Source organism: Pituophis catenifer, unplaced genomic scaffold (assembly GCF_029215685.1).
Source record: "Pituophis catenifer annectens isolate HBS135680 unplaced genomic scaffold, rPitCat1.0.hap2 SCAF_2, whole genome shotgun sequence".
Classification (NCBI taxonomy): Eukaryota; Metazoa; Chordata; class Lepidosauria; order Squamata; family Colubridae; genus Pituophis; species Pituophis catenifer.
Window position 1 is genome coordinate 265454329 of NW_027256882.1, and position 20461 is coordinate 265474789.

Sequence of the window (20461 nt, forward strand, 5' to 3'; positions counted from 1 at the left end):
GCCCCATAGCTGGGTAAGAAAGAAATATGATAAACGTCTTTACTAAAAAATTATATAAAATAAATTCCTAGTATTCATTTAGTACGTCATTTTGACATAAATCAATATGGTGTGCCCTCAACTAAAAGAAACACATTTAATTTAAGTAGTTCTTAATTTATCCATACATTCATATATTTAAGATAACAGGTTACATACAGTCTCAAGCAAGGAACAAACTTCTGGTCATCCAACATATTTTACCATCTCGTAGGCAGAAATTGGAAAGGCTGGAAATTATGACTCTCAGCCTAGAGAAACTACTATTCAAACATGGGACAAATGCAAATGATGGAAAATGAGTCAAAAGGAAAAGGCTAGGATTTGTATCCTGAGGGCACACCTATAGGCTGGATACCTATTCTCTAGAATCTTATGGATATATATTTACTTTTCTTCTTGTCTTCAATAAAGCAATTTATCTATCAGCGTTGCCTCTTTGAAAATTACTGCTGTTAGGTAGCTTCAGTATATGGGTGGAGCTGAGAAGTACTGGAAAGAAATCTCACACTTCTACAGATTCCTAGTATGCCTATAATCTGCTATGAAGCCCACCCAACCACCCCAGTTTCATTATAGTTTTGAGAGGAGGTTTGCAAAAGAAGAGTTGTCATTAATGGATGCTGTTCCATGAGTGGATGAACAGACTTTAATACCACCCAATATCCATTGGAATTAAGTTTCCTTGAATATGTATAAGTAGAAAGTTGTAAATAACGCAAGGGAACAATTAGCTAATTAAAAAAAAGTGTCGTGTTTAACACTACAGAATTAGGATACTTCAAATCCCTAATCAGTCATAAATCTTGCTAAAGGAGACAGTTAATTAGTTTTAGCTTAATGAATATTATATGACTATTCTTTAGATCTATACTGTTGAGTCTTAAGTTAATGTTTGTTGCTGGCTATACCGGACATATACTCAAAGGAAATTATGGCTATGCACTGTTCAAATAAACTAAGAAGATATGAAACAAATATGGAAATATAATAATCCCACCCAATAAGAAATGCAAAAATCCAGGGCTACCTGGCAAAACATTCTTACAATAACTTCTAGGTAAATCTTTTATGAGATACATACATTTTAGAAATATTAAATTCAGAAGAATATAAAACAGAAGAGTCTAACTAAGAGTTAGACCATAAAATTATATCATTTGAAATAGTCTTTTATCACTTTTATTCTACAGAATTTGCAATCTTAGAGTAAGTAGGAAACCAAGGGGACCTTTGTATACGATTTCAATGTGTTATTTGTAAGACTTATTAAAGTTAAAATTAATATACACATACTTTTGGACAAATATGATTTTTCCCTTTTAAAAAAATGTTGAATTATGCTACACTTACATTCTGGACTTCTGCAGGAAGGTGAAGCCCATTCCTTTCCCCCATTTTTATTGACTTCTCTAAGTATCTTTTAGCTTCTGGTTTTAAAATCTCAGGGTTACACATTTGCTGAAATGTAAAGAAATAATAACATTTAATATATTCAAAGTTCAGTATTAAAACATAAGTTGTATTTCTATATAAAACATGAAATATGTTGCTTGATATCAGAAGAATAGTTTGACACTGTGAATTTTATAGTCAGTGATGCATGCCTGTTCAGCACCAAAAACAGTTCTGGCAGAACAGATTCCTATTTTCCAAATTTCTCATATTTCCTAAATTGGATTAGGAGATCCTTTTTTAAAAAAAAAAAGGTAATATAGCTGGGGTATAAAGCTAGTGTTAAACAGCTCCAGTTGTATTCTAACAGCCTCATAATATTGAAGACTAGATGTGTAGATCACAGCGAGAAGCCAAGTGTAAGACACAGTAGCTTGCCTTAAATCACCTAGTAATTTGTCCCAGAAGCAAGATTGGAAAAGAATATGTCTTTTATTTGAAATAGTGAACTAATGAATCCAGCTAGCCATTTCCTATTGGTATAAAAAACTTAATTGTTGCCCATCTGTCTCACAAATATGCATGGAATTGGTACCAGGTGAGAAAATTTAACTAGTACAAAACTCCTATTTATCAATTAATATTCTTTCAGAAATATGCTTAATACCAAAATAATTTGAACAAACATTAAAAGCAAGTAAGAAAACATTGCCTAATATCTAAGACAGCGTATTATTAAGATCCGAAGCCATTTTTGAAAAAATCAGATTTGTCTCAATTAATTTGCCATTTATAGATATTACAAGGAACTATTGTCAGGCGAGGAGTAACGTCGAACCGCTTTAACTCGGGATGCTGTAAGGCTGACTAAGAACACATAAGATTTGTGCTTTTAAAAATGTCCCACCCTTAGTTTTCTTTAAACTAGTACCCACCATCATTCCACATTCATTTAAATTCAAAATTTTCCATTAAGACTTCTATTTTTACATGTCTCTCAATATAGACCAGCTGCAACACATCAACTTAGCAGCATCTTTGGGAGGAGATTGTCCTCCTATTTTCATTTAGCTTTGGTGGACATGTCCTTTCTTCCACCTCCCTAGGAATTATATGTTCAATATCTGAATATATTAATTAATGTTTGTATTTTAATAATAGCAAATGGTAACAAACATTCATAGCCATTAAAGGCAAACTCAGCTCTAACAAATTCATTCATGTTTGTACCTTAGTACTGAAATATCATGAAAGATTAACATGATTGTGTTTATTTTGTGATACCCTTGTTGACTAAGACAATTTAGAGCAAGAAGAGGAACCATTTCTTCTATGGGCTAGTAAACAAACTATGGTTTAATTTTTTTTATTCAGCATAATGTATAAAGTCTTGGTTGGAGAACCAGAACATTATTTGCCTCAGCAGATAAATACTGCATTCTTCTCATTCTAAGAATGGATCTGGGAATAAAATTGATTGATGGGAAGAAGAGTTAAAACTATTTCCAACCAGGAGTGTTGTTTTTCTGCAGCTTTGAAGGTAGGAGGGAGATTTCTTTTCAACTATCAATCCTGAAAGCTTACTGAAGATGAATACTAACAGGCCACCTTCAACAAATGTTTACAAATACACCCACTTTTTGGAATTGCTTCTCTGTCCTGTTATGCTCTTCTTTATACAATGATGCTTTTTTGTGTATATTTGACATTCAAAATTCACCCCATTTGAGAAAATGTTTACATCTGATAGATATTCTATGACCATGTAAAAGCATCGAAGGTTGCAATTCTCAGTGAATGTGCTTTTTGGATATGCTATGATGGAATAGTTCAGAATATGGAAGGACTGATTCAGAAAATGTGTGCTAAGCAAAATTATACCCAGAGTTTATAAACTCTTGCCTGTTTCTTGGATTCTATTACTACATAACTCTATACTGGATAGAATATATCTTTATTTTAATTTTTGTGTGATCCATTAAGACTTAAAGTGATGAGCAGATGGATCCACTGTTATCATTCTAAAAATACAGAGAAATGTTGGTAGAAGGTGATATGTAAAAGGACTTTCTGTTCCTTAGAACGTCAAAGTTTTTTTTTAATGTTTTGAGACATGGGAGTTCAGAAATGGAATGCATTGTGGCAGAGAATCACATGAACTGCTTTCTTTGAGCAGAACCTTCATTCAACAAAGAGGCTGAATTCATTAGCTGCACAAGCCAAGCCGGATGCTTCTTTTCTGCTCATCAGCAAAAACGGAATCAAATTGCAGGGCAACACCTCTAGGCAACTGAGCGTCTTCTATTGAAAATCATCCGTTTTAGAGACAGGCTTCCCGATGGAGCATTGTTTATTCATATAAAAGGAAAAAACAATGCTCCAATGAACAGCAAAGGAATGGGCCACAAAGGTAATTCAGCTGTCATCAAGACTTGAAGAAGCCATTTAATCGGCTGTCCTTTTATGTACAAAAATCATATAACAGTTGTCAGACAAATAACCAATGATGAATAGATTCTATGGAAGCGTTAAACATGGAATAAAGGTTTTATATTATTGAAGCTCATTAGATAGTTTTACAAGTTTAGTTTAAAGATAAATTGAAACAAAAAAGTGAGGTTCTTGTTGACTTATTAATTACAACTGTCTCCTCAGTGTACAGATGCAACTGAAAGTATTAGTATCTGTCTACCTCCCCCCCTCCAAAATCCCAATTTCCTGTTAAATAAGGTTGAAACTGATATAAGGTAGTGGCATCCACTATTCTTATTCCAGTGTCTATAGACTGTGCTTTTGATGTATGACTTCACATATTCTTGTAAGTAATAAAACAAATGAAAATGGTTATTCCTTAGAAAATAAAATACATTATTGGATGTTAGTGATCTCTCAAGCAGGCTGTTTTCTTTAATTAGTATCATAGATATTTTCAATCTTGTAAGTCACTGATTATGGAGAAAAATAGTCAGGCATTTTGGGTCATGAGCAGTATAGTGAACATGGACAAGAGAAAGAAAAGCAGAGGGTTTTCTGAAGAGGAAAAGAAAAAGGTAATAACCAAGCATTGTAAGGATAAAGACTACAAAACCATTTCCAAAGAGGTTCGTATTCCTAAAGCACAGCTGCTAATATCAAAAACTTTAAAGTCCCCAGGCCCGAAGCCAACCCCCCTAGACATGGTCACAAGTGGAAAAATGACCCCAGACTGAACAGAAGGATAGTTTGAATGGTGTAGAAAAACCAGTTTAGAAAGAAAAGTTTAAAAGAGATTCTGTCTGACCTCCAAAGATCAAGATACAACAATATCAAGTTACACCATCCATCGTCTCACTAAAAGACGCCGCCATGAGAGAAGATCCAGGAAGACTCCTCTTCTAAAAGGCAGACACACAACAAGTCAGTCTGGAGTTTGCTAAAATGAATGTTGACAAGTCACATTTTCTAGGAGAATGCCCTCTGGAAAGATGAAAACAAATTACAGCTTTTTGCTAAGTCACAGCAGCTATAAGTTCACAGAAGAAAAACTGATGCTATTAAAGAAAAGAACACCATTGTTTACTGAGAAACTGGATTCTTTGAATCTGCTAGGGTACAAAGAAATCAGGAGATCATTAGGACATTTTGGAATGAAATACAATGCTCATTCTTAGAAAATTCAGTCACAAGTCATGTGGATAATGACCCAAACATATATGTAAGAGAACTCAAGAATGAGACTGTAATCTACACATTGTAAAGAATGGGACTGCCTCTTTAAATGGAACTGCATGGTTTGTATAAGGTTTCCTGATTTATTCTTAGTTTGATTTCCACTTACACGTTTAAATCACAGAACAATAAGCAAAGAATCGGGCCTTAGGCTATTAAGCCACAAAGAAGAGGGAGTCAAGCTATTCTCCAAAGCTCCTGAGGGTAGAACAAGAAGCAATGGGTGGAAATTAATCAAGGAGAGAAGCATCTTAGAACTAAGGAGAAATTCCCTGACAGTTAGAACAATTAATCAGTGGAACAACTTGCCTCCAGAAGTTGTGAATGCTCCAATATTGGAAGCTTTTAAGAAGATGTTGGATAACCATTTGTCTGAAGTGGTGTAGGGATCCTGCCTAAGCAGGGGGTTGGACTAGGAGACCTCCAAGATCCCTTCCAACTCTGCTATTATTCTATTCTATTCTATTCTATTCTATTCTATTCTATTCTATTCTATTCTATTCTATTCTATTCTAGTCTATTCTATTCTATTCTATTCTATTCTATTCTAATTCTATTCTACTTCTAAGCGCTCATGTCCAATTAGGTATTGGCCATCAGTGCAGAGGTTTCAGTATAAACTGTATACTTTATAAACTCCCTGCTTCACTTTCTGGGCATAGCTTAACAGGAATGAAAGAACCATATACTAGTGCCCAAATTACCCCTAAAGTGGTTCAGAAGGACACCACAGATGTTAATATTGTAATCCAGAAGGATTAGCAGAGACACGCTTTCTTTATCCAGTTTCATCAACAATTTACCCATCAACTGAAGTTGTTTCAGAATCATAATCCGGTTGAAAAATTGGGACCAGATTGACTGATGAGGTCTTAAAGCACAATGCTACATGACCACGTAACATAGTGATGACAATCTTGGCAGTCCCAGTTGCTGTCATAATCCTAGGACTGCATGGGTTATTAAGTGGGGAAAAGCTGGGGTCCTAGCCAAGGAGCATGGGGGGATGAGTGGCTGTGGGCAGGTGCCTACAATGCAAACAGGCCATCAGAGTGCCAGCAAGGACCATGGGCAGGGAAAGGAGTGCTGCAGATGGACACACACTAAGAGTGCAGGTAGAGGGTACTAAGATGGGATCTTGTACTCTGTAGTATGGCTCCTTGGCAGAAAACGCAACAAGATAAATTTTTGCCAAGACTTGTGACTTTCCCTGTCAGCTTTCCCATTGTTTTTGCTTGCGAGAAGCCAAAGGGAAGGTCACAAATGACACTAACGTGACTATGGGACGCTGCAACTATCCGAACTGTGAGCCGATTGCCAAGTGGCTGAATTGTATTCATGTGACTGCAGGGTTGCTACAATGGTTACAACTTCATTGACCAATCATTAAGTACCTCTTGTTCAGCACCTCTTGTTCATAACTTTGAATAGCACTTAGTCTTATATACATTCTTGCAACATTCTCTAAATGGTTTACAGAATCACTTATTGCTGTCTGGTAATAATAAAAACTGTTGGTGGATTTCTTTGTTGGATGATCCTAATTTATTCATATGCACACATTCTTGAACTGCACAAGTTGGAAAAGATTCAAAATGATAGGACAAGTGATTGCTGAAGTTACATCCCAATGCCGGAATCTAAATCAAGGCAAATCTAATCAGTTATGTTCATAAAGAATGATACAAATTGTTGACAGCATGCCATCAATTGTTCTGGCGCTCTCTATTAAGCATGTTGCATATTATGGGAGACCAATGCCAGTCTGTCCTGTGCAACACAATGGAGATAGAGAAGTGTTCCTAACTCCCTCCTCAGCCATAGAATAATAATTTAACTGGGCATTGACATGACTCCCACATTCTATATAATCTGATCCATCCATTTGGTTTACTCCATTCAACTCCCTAGAACAAGTAGGATTACTATAATGTGGCTTTATGAAGGTACTCTTTAGAAGCAAATGTATCCACATTCCACAAGTTAACCAGGCATGAGCACTATCACAGTGTACGAAATATCTATTTCCACTAAACTATTCACATCCACCAGGCATTTAGGCTGGACATTTAACTATACAATCCTCCACCCCTGAAGACTGAAGACATTTATATGAACTGTCAGTCTAAAACTGACCACAGAATGATCTGGCATGATGACAAGCACACACAAGGTCTTCCATCTTACAATTTCTAGTTCTATGCAAACATAAAAGCAGTGACTCCAGCTATTTCAGATCTGCAATTCTTTAAATCCCAGACCTGGGTGATGCAATCTTAAGTAAATTGACTTTGTTGGAAGCAAACAGTGAAAGGTCTGATTGTGAAGAAAATACTTTTCTACAGGCAGCAAGCAGACTGACAGATGCATTTTCCCTTTCCCTCACTGTCTGCTTGGGCTTAGCAGTTTCTATTCACAAGGAAGGTTGCTGATGTGGCTGCATACTGGCTGGCCAGCACCATCAGGGAAAGAGGAACAAATTTTTGCATTAGCAGAAAAGCAAACTTTTCTATTATAGGTCTATACCAACCAAATACACTATATCTCTATGCATCAACAGAAAGGATCAGATTGGGAATCAAACTGAATCCGGGCAGTAAGTTACCTGATTTTATTGTAAAAAGTAGAAAAGTAGCCGAGCTCAGCATGATATAATATTGGTTGTGGCTGCAGGTTGAAATGACATCTCTGCACTTTAAAAAGGCTGCATGGAAACAACCAAGACCAGCGTGGCTGCTACCAGCTCAAATGGTGCCTCCTTGGCCTTCCCAAAGTTGTACAGGGAAAAAAGGAACTATCCAGCTGGGAAAGCTATACAGAAGAGCCTGACTAGCCAAACCCCGCTTCTCCTGTATCCTGTCAGTATTTCCAGACGGCTGTTTGAGCTGACACAGCCTTTTAGGATATGCAATGGTGTCCATAGCTGGCTAATCTACTACCTACATCTTGAATTCTTTTATGATGTGATTCTTCTGTAGTCAGACTGGCTGACTCATTCGCCACACGTGAGAATTGGAGTTAAAGGCAGAGTTAAGCGTGGGCAAATAGCCTACCTAAAATGTTGCTTGGGAGCTCAGATACTATGTAGCTGCCCTGCTCACTGCTCATCTTGGATCTTTAGAACAACCCTGCAGGCAGCCTGAAGGCAACTAGCTCTGAAACAAGAAATGCTGGGGCAACCATGATGATGCCAATTTCCAAAGTGGGCATAAGGATAAACAAATTGGCAAACTCCACCTGAAAGGGTCAAGGTATATTAAACCTTTGAGGTAATCCAGACAAGAAGCACAATGAATATTAGCTCTATTTCAAGATTACTTTAACAGAACCTTGCGAGTCTGAAAATACAGGTAGTCCTTGACGTGTACCAGTTCATTTAGTGACTGTTTAAAGTTACAACAGCACTGAAAAAAGTGACATGACCATTTTTCACACTTATGACTATTGCGGTATCCCCATGGTCATGAGATAAAAATTCAGGTGCTTGGCAACTGACTCATATATATGACAGTTGCAGTGTATCAGATTCATACAATCACCTTGTGCAATCTTCTGACAAGCAAAGTCAATGGGGAAACCAGATTCACTTAACAACCGTGTTACTAACTTAACAATGTCAATGATTCACTTAACAACTGTGGCAAGAAATATTGTAAAATGGGGCAAAACTCACTTAACAAATGTCTCACTTAGCAACAGAAATTTTGGGCTCAATTGAGGTTGTAAGTCAAAGTCTACCTGTATTCCTCCCCTTCTTTCTTTTTTATTTTCTGAAAAACTAGGGAGGGTCCCTTCTGAAATGCTTCCCATGTCCTCTCTGCTTCTGTGTACTGAGATGCCTTTTGCATGACAGTTGTGTAGGCTGCAGCTCTTCCTTCTGTCTCCCAAAGTCATTCCCACATACTATTATAGGATGCTGTTAAATCAACTCAGCCTATCTTCAATAAACTGTACCCACAAGGAACAATGGGGTAAAGGGATACAATGGGCTTGTATCAGGGTACATGCTCAAACACAATACAGTGCTAAAAAGCCTCCACTCAGTCTTTCTGTGTGTCTCCTATATTGGCTAAAAGAACTCAACTCAAAATAAGAAAATCAATCTATTTTAGAACGGTCCACAATTTTCCAGAAATTACACTGATAGCTTTGGAGGGTTTTTGAATGTGAATCTGCTTCTGATGATCACGTGGCTGTAGTGACTGAGTGTATCTTTCATCAATTCTGTTAACAATTTTACCCATTTTTGCAGTGGCCTTTTTAGGAATGCTAGCCCTAGCTAAGTCATTTATGACATACACCCACACACCCTTCATTTTGTTACCAAAAATGAACTAAACAAGCTAATGGAAAGCAGAACCATTAACAATTAACGAATTGTTTAATTCATCTTAGTTCCTGAATTATAGTCTGTGTGCTATAAATATCAAATATAGGAGCACTGTTCCCCAACTCTCAGCAGGTTTTATGAAACTTCAAGAATGTAGTTATGCAGCCATTATAGTTTTATGTGGACTTTTCACCTAATACTGCAAGGCTCTTATGTTTTTCAACTTGGTAACTTCTTCAGGTATTTAATAATATTACTGTAGTGCTTCTTCTGACATTTTCAAAGAGATAGCAATTGACAAAGATGATGAAAGCACTGACTATCCAAGCTGCAATGCTTTTCATTATAAAGAGTTCTGCAAATAACCCGTAATCTTTATTTCTAATTTACCTGTAAATGGACAATCCTTTGGAACACATCCTTTCTCATGCTCATCTCAACATCAAAGTGAGAAAGCTTTTTATCAGCTTCGGTACTTGCCGCACGGACATCTTTATCAGGGGATACGTGTTGTGGGAAATCCAATATGCTCCTTTCCACTATCAGAAAAAGGAAACAAAAACTTTCAAAGAAAATACAGTAGACTGATTTACTTTAAGTATTTGAAGGGAGAGACCTTCCCATTACAAATATATCGTTTTAAAACTATGGTTACTAAGACTAAATCAGGGCTATGAAACTCCCAGCCTGCGGGCCGGGTGTGTCATGCACTGGCCACGCCCATGCCCGGTTTAGCGAAGGGGAAAAAAGTTCCGATATATCACGTGATGCTGCCATCATGTGAGTTTGATACCCCTGTACTAGATAAACACCAGAAACTTTTGTAGGATATCGAGCTGCTACAAAGACAAATACATAGTTAATAAACAAATAAGTTATAAATGAGAACAAGAGCAGCAGCAATAATGATAAAAAGGCTTTATTTTATAAAAAATGCCTTTAGTAAAAGAAACCATACAAAATAGTTAGCGTTTAAGATATCTAATTTAAATTCAGTAATACTAGAGTAGAGAAATGATGGGAAACTAGTATCCTTCCGCCTAATGAACTACAACTTCCAGCTCTCAAACTCTGAAGAACCCGAAGCATTTTTCCACACTGGCCCTGTTACCTAGATTTATGGTAACTTTAGTGTTGAGCAGCTTCTAAAGCACAATAGTTTCCAATCTTTGGAAGACAAGTTTTCAAAATTTTAAATCAAATTTTAACATTTTTGGTATATTTTTTTACTGAACACCCTATTAATTCAGAAGCATGAGAAAGGGAAAAATATTTACCTGCAGGGAGTTATTTCCAATTAGTTTATATGGTAGATAATTTTTGTAACACTAAAATATAAATATCCATTTTTATCTATCCCCTTCCCCCCATCATCCAGAAGTTCCGATCACAGCTCAATGAACTCCCCTTTTTTAAAAAAAACTTTAACTACCTTGTGAGGCAAGGTAGAATAAACAGACACAAAGTGACTTTAGATTTCTAGGCAAATTTTCAAGGCATTTTAAAAATGCCAAAAAACTTACAAAGAAATTGTTTGGTGCTATATGTGATCAGACCAATGTTTTGCCATAAGTACTTTTACTGTAAAATTACATTACACAATCTTTTCTTCTATCTCAGATTTTAATTTCCTTATGAAGCCAATTGAAAGTGATACCAGTTACCAATCTAACTATACCATACCTGAATATTCCACTTCTAAATCTGCTAGAGTCTGTACGGTGTTCTCATAAGTGATTTCTTCCATATCAAGTATGCCAACTTTGTCATAAACTTGCTTTGCTTTCTTGATAAGTTCTTCAGTTTTTGTTCTAATCTGCTCAGGTGAGAGATCCCATTTCAGGAAATTTTGGTCAGCTCCACTGTAAGAAGACACCTTGAGAAATGATGTAATCTCTGTTCCTAATGTCATTTTGAGTAAAATCCTTGAGTTTCTAGCTCTGCAATTTAAAATAAAAGAGTAAGACAAAAAATTAATACTCCAGCATACTCAATTACAAAACCCAAAGATGAAAACAGAGACAATAGATGTAACTGTCCATTAAGGAGAGATGAAAGATCATAGTGTTTTATAGATAAGTATTATTTGCTAAGAAATTATATTGAAGGAAAATATGTATTCGGACAATATATCCAAAAGAATGTTATAGATGAAACTAAAAGAAATCATTTTGGGAAACTATAGTATTGGGGAAGAGAGTGAATAATTGAGTTCACACATGCTTTTATTAACTACTATTTATTGAATAAACTATAACAGACAGGTTCACACAACCTGCTAAGTCATGGGCATCCACAGAAGCTTCTTGCTCTTATCAAAATGATGAAAGCAATGTTGTGATGAAAACTGTACTATTTAATTGGTTTCCTGTGGGACCACACTTTCTCTGCAAACCAGCTACTTTTCAGTAGAAAGGAAATCAAAATCCTAGCTTCTACAATCACTTTTTATTTTAATGAATTGTGAAATGGTCAAGCTAGATAGCACAAAGCTTTGAAGTTACATTCATTTTTAATGCATGTAACAGAACATAGCATCAAAAAGAATTTGTTCTTTTACAACTTGACAGCAGGAATTTTCCTTCTGTGGCTGCTGTTTTCCTGAATGCCTTAACAACACTTATCCCGTAGCCACATGTCACCTATGCAAATTATCAGGATCGCTAGGTGGCAGCCAAGTGTTACAATAACCTTTAGCTCTTTTCTGCCATCTAGTGAATGAAAAGGTCTACTTTACATTCTACAATCAAAAAGATCTACAGATTACAAAGGATTAACATTGATTAGCTCATTCCTAGCTTAATGTCAATTATGAACATTCAAGCATGAAAGGACTTGCTGCTGCAATTCTATAGCCGTAGTTGGGAATTCCTCTCCCAGTGGCTGCTGCTCCCAGGAGAGTCTTGATTTCTTGCTTCCTTTCCCCACAATGTGTCCTTAGGGTTGTTTACAGCTTCTATATCACTCTCCATGACTAAACCCATTTCTCAAACTCCCAAGAGTACTTTTCCACTTGCTGCATCATGGCTGCACAAGCCATTAAATGGCAATCAATTTTTTTTAAAATCTTAAATTTTGCTGCCATCTAATGGCTGTTAGAATGAACATGTGTCCAACTAACCTATCATTCAAGGATTTTTTTAAAAAAGGGACAACAGGGCAGCATACAATCCGTTCCACATGTGCATTAAGAATGTGCAGTAGGATAGCATGGTTTAGAGTGAGATGATTTCCTGGAAGTTATACAATGGGGTTGGAGCATAAAAATAAAGCTGTGTGGATGTGGCCACAGGCACATTTTCTGTAGAATAGAATGGTAACTGACATGGGCAGATGGTCTACATTTATGAAATTCCTTTCTTTCTACCAAGCACACTTTGTTGAACAAAACAAATTACAGCCTAATGGACAAGACTACAAAATTGTTTGTGATGTGCCCATCCATCAGGATCCCAGATTTGCTAAATAGGCATGAGAGAAAAATGAGAAGTCACCTTTCAAAAAGGGGAATCCAACATAATGTATTTAAGGTGGGAGTAAAAAAGAATAATAGAAGCCAGGGAAAGATCTTAGATAAATATATCATATGAAGCAGGTCTGAATTCAATAACAAGCCTATTGATAAGACAGCATGATAAACCATGATTGGTTTCCTCCCTAAAACCACCAGCTGGCTTCATACAATAGCTTGCCTATAAATCAGTTAACAAACCACAATTGCTGGTTAACATGAAAGTTTATGGTAAAATCAAACATGTCACATTATGACTTAGTTTATAATGTGAACCAGATTATTTGTAGGTATGAAATTCTGCAACTGAAATCCTGCTGCAGGCTAGCCTCTTAATACTCGATAAAGGCAGAAAGCTTTTAAAAATACTATATTCTGATATTTTTAAAAAAGTCTTTTTCCTCTTCATTGTATTCTTGATTTCTTGTTCTGTCTCATCATACTAAGTCTTTCTATCAGCAATACTTTACAAACTCTTTTGAGATTTTCCTTGAAGTAGCCCTTATCTGAGATGAAGAAAAAGTGCCTAGATATTTCATAGGGGGCACTTCTTTTTTTCTTTTTCCAGACTATAAAATTCTTCTTCTAATTGAAAAACAGGAAAACATCAACTGAGGAAAGTATGCAGTAAGGGTGGAATGCCAAGTAATATTTCCCTAACTGCTAACCATTAAAAGACCACACCAAACAAATACAGTCATGGTTGGAATTCTGACAACATCAGAGAAACATAATACTGCTAGGCTTTATTCCTGTCTTCAAAGAAATGCTTCAAAGAAAGGCATGCCTAAGACACAAATGAATTTTTTCCTTTCACTACATCCCACGTAACAACATAACAGACCAAATACATTTAAAGCTAAATTCTCTGGCATAAATTCCTCAAGCTGACATAGCTTGAACTCAGCCTTCAAAGGAAAACATAGGAGGAGTCTTCTTCCTGTCTTGTGTCCATTAATCAGGCAAAGAATCCTTCTGAGATTTTCATTTAGCAGTATAAATAAAACCTGAAGGAACTCTCAGGATGCTCTGTGTGCATACATCATGGTAAGCAGAATTTGTTCAAACAAGGATGCTAAAATCTCCGTATTTTCAAACCACAATGGCTTAATGCATTGTGCAAATGCACTTCATATAAAAAGCTTTTATCCATTTATCAGCTCAAAAGTAAGTATGAGAAGTAAATAAGTACATGCAGCTAGATAAATGATTATTGGCTTTAATTCTGCAAATACAGTTAGAAATACAGTTAGATAGTAAGTAATGGAACTGCTTCTACAATTAAGTTTAAATATCATTACTCTTCTTATTTTAAAAGATACAGCTAAATGTTTCTGTGTGAATACATTTAGCGTTAGAAATAATAGAACTTATTTCTATCTCTGTTATTTTCCAACAGTAACCAAAAATATGGATTAGTAATATAGTTTTTAAGATACAATGGTAATATTACTTTTCATATGCTAAGCAGTGCAAAATTCATTGTTCTGGGAATGCTGTTTTCCAGAGAATAATGGAATGTTCATAGCAGGTCAAATCTCCTCTCAGACTACATCTTTCCATGGGAAGTTGAACAATTTTCATAAACAGGTCCTACAAACCAGAAGCCAGGTGCTTAAATAACACAGTGCAGAAGCAAGTTCAACATGCACTGGACAAAAATAGAATGTTCCTGGTTTTTCATAACATTCTATTACAGGTATGTATTCCATTTTATAGTGGCATCATATTGTTTATGTAATTTGCAGAAATAAAATGTCAACTAAGGATCAAACTCAAGGATTTCCTGATTTTATATACCTTTTCCTATAATATACTCACATCAGACATTTATGTGTCAGGCTTGCAGCTATCAACAATTTGCTGCTGGCTATTAAGCAGATATATAAATGTAGATGAGTCTAAGCTTGGTACAATTATGCTAAAGTTTTATCAACATAATCTGTGAAGGTGGCAAAATTGATACATTTTGGGCTTTCAAGCTAAGCTGGGTCAATATCTGTATGGGAGTCATTCAGAAAATACTTTGCAGGAATAACTTCTCTCAAGAGATCCAGTTGGCACCTATCTTAATGTCATTCCAATTGACCATAAAAATCAAACTTTTCTATTGGACCTTTGAAGTTTACTCACTGCTAAGTTAATTGAATCTAATGTCTACCATTATTGTTTATTACTTTACTTTTGTAATTTGATTGTATTTTGGCCTCATCCAGGGGTGAAATGCTCCTGGTTTGGACCGGATCGCCCGATCCGGTAGCGATGGAGGTTGGTGGTTCGGAGAACCGGTAGCAAAAATCCCTGTGCCTCCCCATTGCCCAACTGAGCCGCGCAATCATCAGAGGCTTTTTTTTAATTTTTAAAAGCATTTTTCTACAACTTCTTTGGCCAAAAAAATGCTTTTAAAAGTAAAAAAAAAAAAGCCTCTTACGATCGCGCGGCTCAGCTGGGATCATCAGAGGCTTTTAAAAGCATTTTTTCTACAACCTCTTCGGCCGAAGAGGTTATAGAAAAAATGTTTTTAAAAGGAAAAAAAAAGCCTCTGCCGATCGGGCAAGTCAGCTGGGATCGTCAGAGGCTTTAAAAGCATTTTTTTTTCAGCTGAAGAGGTTGTAGAAAAAATGGTTTTAAAAATAATTTTAAAAAAAGTTGGCCACGCCCACTCAGTCATATTACCCCCTCCCAAGCCACGCCCACAGAACCGGTAGTAACAAATTTTACATTTCACCACTGGTCTCATCTATTTATAAACCACTGAGTTGTTCTGATTCAATAGTACACAAATATTGATCAAGTGCCATTAAATTGGTGTTGATTCTGTGACCAAACAGATTTTCTCCAGGAAGATCAGTCCACAGCCTAGTACTGTAGATTTCCCCACATTGTACCCTTCATTGCTATAATTCAGTCCATGCACTTCCTACTGATAGTTCTCTTTTCGTCTTTTCTTTCACCCTTCCCAGCATTACAGACTTCTCCAGAAAACTAGATCTTTTTGTAACATGTCTGAAATATTTGACCCTAGTAGTTTGTGCTGCAATTAAATTGTTCATTATCCATTTATTTGTTTTCTTGGAGATTCATGGAATTCTTAGGAGTCTTCACCAACACTAAGTAGCAAAAGCATCAATATTCTTTCGATCCTACTTCTTCAACGTACAACCTTTGCTTCCTAGAGCAGTGTTGGCAAACCTTTTTGGCACCGAGTGCTGAAATGGGAGCACACTGGCGGGGAAGCACCGGAAACCAGAAGAGCAGCTCCCCAGAGCGCGTGCACAGAAAACCGGAAGAGCAGCTCCCCGGCATGCATGTGCGCACCGGGAAGCTGAGCTTCTGGTTTCTGGTGTGTGCATGCATGCTGGCCACCTGGTTTTCCGGTTTCCGGTGCTCCCGTGCGTGAAGACCAGCTGGCCGGTGCGCATGTCTGTGCCTGAACCCAGAAAAGCAACAGGCTATGGCTGGCATGCTCAGAGAGATGGCTCTGTGTGCCACTTCTGGCACACATGCCATAGGTTCACCATCATGGTCCTAGGATTTGTACATAGCACCATGGGAGTCTGACAACAGCCAATAGAATATATGTTCTTGCATGTTCAGGAAGTTCAAGTGCAAAGCCCAAGAGAAGATATAAATACCCCCCCTCTCATCTCCATGGGGTCAGCTATCCAGAATCCCAGTGTTTGGTGGTTCTGCTTCATCAATAAATTTATTTATTATTTATTTATTTATTTATTTATTTATTTATTTATTTATTTATTTTATTATATTTTATTATTTTATTTTATTTTATTTTATTATTTTATTTATTATTTTATTTTATTTTATTTTATTTTATTATTTTATTTTATTTTATTTTATTTTATTTTATTTTTATACCGCCCTACTCCCGAAGGACTCGGCGTTGAACAGCCACAAGATAAAAATACATCATACAAAAGTTAAAAACCATTTAAAAGTACATTAAATAATTTTGGCCCAAAAACGAATTTAAAAACACCCAATTTGTATAAAACTTAAAAGCAAATTAAAAGGGAGAGTCAAGCCAGACCAGCCTGCTGGAATAAAAATGTTTTGAGGGCGCGGCGGAAAGTGCGTAAATCTGGGATCCTCCGTATCTCCGGGGGGAGCTCATTCCAGATGGCAGGTGCCACTACAGAGAAGGCTCTCCCCCTGGGGGCCGCCAGTCGACACTGTTTGGCCAACGGCACCCTGAGGAGCCCCTCTCTATGGGAGCGTACTGGTCGGTGAGAGGCTACTGGTGGCAGAAGGTGGTCTCGTAAGTATCCTGGTCCTAAGCCATGGAGTGCTCTAAAGGTGGTGACCAAAACCTTGAAGCACACCCGGAAGACCACCGGGAGCCAGTGCAGCTCGTGCAGGAGGGGAGTCACATGGGAGCGCCACATCGCTCCCATAACCACCCACGCGGCTGCATTCTGGACCAGCTGGAGCCTCCGGGTGCTCCTCAAGGGGAGCCCCATGTAGAGAGCATTACAGTAGTCCAGGCGTGAGGTGATGAGGGCATGAGTGACCGTACGTAACGAGTCCCGATCCAGAAAGGGACACAACTGGCGAATCATGCGAACCTGATAAAAAGTCCTCCTGGCCACAGCTGTCAAATGCTCTTCTAAAGACAGCCGTGAGTCCAGGAGGACACCCAAGTTGTGAGCCCAATCCGTGGGGGCCAACGACTCGCCCCCAATAGTCAGTGATGGCACCAACTGACTATATCGGGACGTTGGAAACCACAGCCACTCGGTCTTGGATGGGTTGAGTCTGAGTCTGTTTCTCCCCATCCAGATCCGCACGGCCTCCAGGCACCCTCTTTCCAATCAGCCTCCAGCCTCCATTTTCTCTCCAGTTTCTTTCTCCCGCTTCAAACTTGAACCAGATGGATATTTCTTCCAACGGTATACTATAGTATAAAATATACTATTCTAGCTTAAAAAACAATTTGTATTAACACCTTTACAGGCCATGCAACTCCAATCTTCCAATTGCCATGCGTCCATCTGAGAGGCATAGATTTAATAAAATATTTAATAAAAAAATATTTCAACAGAAGCAAGCACTGGGTTTCTTAAATTAACTGAATATCTCAGTTATAATCTTTACTGCCTAATGTCACAAGAGATGACACATCCAACATTATAAAGCTGCAGAATATTGTCTGCATAATTCTTTCATTTTCTTCTAGAAAATCTAGGCGGTTTTTCAGTGTATCAATAGCAATATCCAAGTTCCGCTGACAACACAGCACCCATCAGATATCTAAACTAATCAATATATTCAAGAGGAATAAAATAGACAAGATATAATTCTTGCTGTGGGTTTTAACCCCATTGATCATTGTTATGGCTTGGGGATTGCCCCCAGGGGTGAAATCCAACAAGTTCTGACAGATTCTGGAGAACCGGTAGCAGAAATTTTGAGCAGTTTGGAGAAGCAGCAAATGCCACCTCTGGCTGACCTCACAGTGGGTTGGGAATCAGAGGTGAGTTTCAGCAGGTTCTGACCAGTTCTGGAGAACGAGTAGCTGAAATTTTGAGTAGTAACTGATAGTAAAAACCAGTAAAAATTCTGACTGGCCCCACCCCCATCTATTCTCTGCCTCCTGAGTCCCAGCTGATTGGAAGGAAATGGGGATTTTGCAGTAACTTTCCCCTGGAGTGGGGAGGGAATGGAGATTTTACAGTATCCTTCCCCTGCCACGCCCACCAAGCCATGCCATGTCCACCAAGCCACACCCACAGAACCGGTAGTAAAAAATGTTGAAACCCACCACTGGTGGGAATGGAGATTTTGCAGTATCCTTCCCTCAGGAGTGTAGGGAATGGGGATTTTGCAGTATCCTTTCCCTGCCACACCCACCAAGCCACACCACACCAGTAGTAAAAAAAATTGGATTTTTTCACCAATGATTGCCCCTCTCCCAAATTAACTCACAGGAAGAAATCCAGGTATTGAACAGGCGACAAGACGGTTCACCTTCTGGGCAACAAGGCAACAAAAGGGCTTTACCAATGTAACGCTTTCATACCAGGCTGCCTGAGAAAAAAAAATAAATCTGGCCTAGCCTTTTTTTTTTTTAACGCCTCTCTCCTTTTGCTAACACAAGATGCCGTTTTAGGATGGGATGGAAAGGAAGAGGCGGACGATCTCACACTGCAGGGCGTTTGAGGGCCGCCTCGGGCGATCCCGCCCGAATCTTTTATCTGGGCAACCAATGCCGGGCTGGTGAAACGGGTGTGAGTGTGTGAGTGAGAGAGAGAGGGGGGGGGAAGTGTGTGTGTGTGTGTGTGTGTGTGTGTGTGTGTGTGTGTGAGAGAGAGAGAGTGTGTGTGTGTGTGTGTGTGTGTGTGTCTTGTGCACCGAATACCTGCTCAAGCTTCGGCCCGCAGAGATGCCCAAGGACAGCATCGAGCGAGGAAGAAGGAAAACGGGGCAAACCGCGTCCCGACCGACCGACAGCCGGCCGACCCGAGCCTTCGCAATCGCCGCTCGCCGCCGCCTTCCCCTCACCACAAGCGAAGGCAACGGCTCTCCCACCAACCCACCCACCACCACGTGCCGTTCAGAGCTCGGCCGGCGACTCGGGGACAGCGGCGGAGTCACTTCCGCCCATCTGAGCTCGGCGTCGCGCGCCCTCTACAGACTCCCGCGCGCGCGCGGCTCACGTTCCCTCCCCCTCCCTCCCTCCCTCCCTCCTTCCGGAGGACGCCACGGGAGCCAGCCAACCAGCCAGCGGCGGGGAGAAGTTTGCTGCGCCTGGAGTCGTCGGAGGGAAGCAAGCAAGCAAGCAAGCAGCCCGGCCGTCTGTCTGTCTGTCTGACCACCAGCCATTTACCATCACACCCCACACCACCACCCGTCCAATTCCTGCCGGCACGGTAAGAAATTTCCCTGGGCGCGGGGAGGGATGCTTTGCTGTCCGCTGCCTGCGGCAGAAGAGGAGCCGTGGCCGCGGCGCTTGCGAGAGGCTGCCGCCTCCGCCGCCTTTACCTTTAAACGCTGAGTGGGACCCGCATCTGGCTCCCCGGTTTGTTTTGTGCGTCCTCGAGAGGCGCCTCGGGTGACTTGGCCACGATCACCTGGCTTGCCTGGTTCCCGCACCCACGCGCCCGTTATCTTTCCCTCTCCAGCATCCTTAAGTGGGGGGACTGAAGGATTGGAGCCCGCGGCTGGTGGCGTCTTTAGGATTCAAGGGATGGGATGGGAAAGATGGACGAGCGGAGCCTTTTATTTTTCGAGGGCTTGCCTGGCAGGTGTTCCCTGTGTAAAAAAAAAAATAAAAAAATAAAAAAACACGACCGCTCTCATTTTACGTGCTCAGACCGTTAAAGATGCCCATCTTGCCTGCTGATTGCTTAGTGTGGGTCCCAAGGTGTGACATTTCAAAGATCAGATTGCTCAGTTATATAATCCCATCGAGCATATCGCTCCGGGGTTGAATCGCACCGCATCTTCGGATGGGTTGTACC

General features: G+C 39.1%; 2 protein-coding genes across 3 annotated transcripts in view; one reads left to right on the top strand and one right to left on the bottom strand.

Annotated features, from left to right (window-relative positions):
• NLN (neurolysin) overlaps positions 1-19452 on the bottom strand; it is a 32319-nt gene extending 12867 nt beyond the window's left edge. The window contains exons 1-4 of the mRNA XM_070935850.1: positions 19360-19452; positions 11156-11412; positions 9863-10011; positions 1393-1500 (exon numbers count right to left, since the gene is read on the bottom strand). Of these exons, the coding sequence (XP_070791951.1) occupies positions 1393-1500; positions 9863-10011; positions 11156-11412; positions 19360-19400 (555 nt within the window). The 5' untranslated portion in view covers positions 19401-19452. The remainder of the gene's footprint in view (positions 1-1392; positions 1501-9862; positions 10012-11155; positions 11413-19359) is intronic.
• A 247-nt stretch (positions 19453-19699) lies between these two features.
• Positions 19700-20461, top strand: part of SGTB (small glutamine rich tetratricopeptide repeat co-chaperone beta) — a 32280-nt gene continuing 31518 nt past the window's right edge. For both annotated transcript variants that reach the window (XM_070935851.1, XM_070935852.1), the window contains exon 1: positions 19700-19870. The gene's annotated coding sequence lies outside the window, so the exon portion shown is untranslated. The remainder of the gene's footprint in view (positions 19871-20461) is intronic.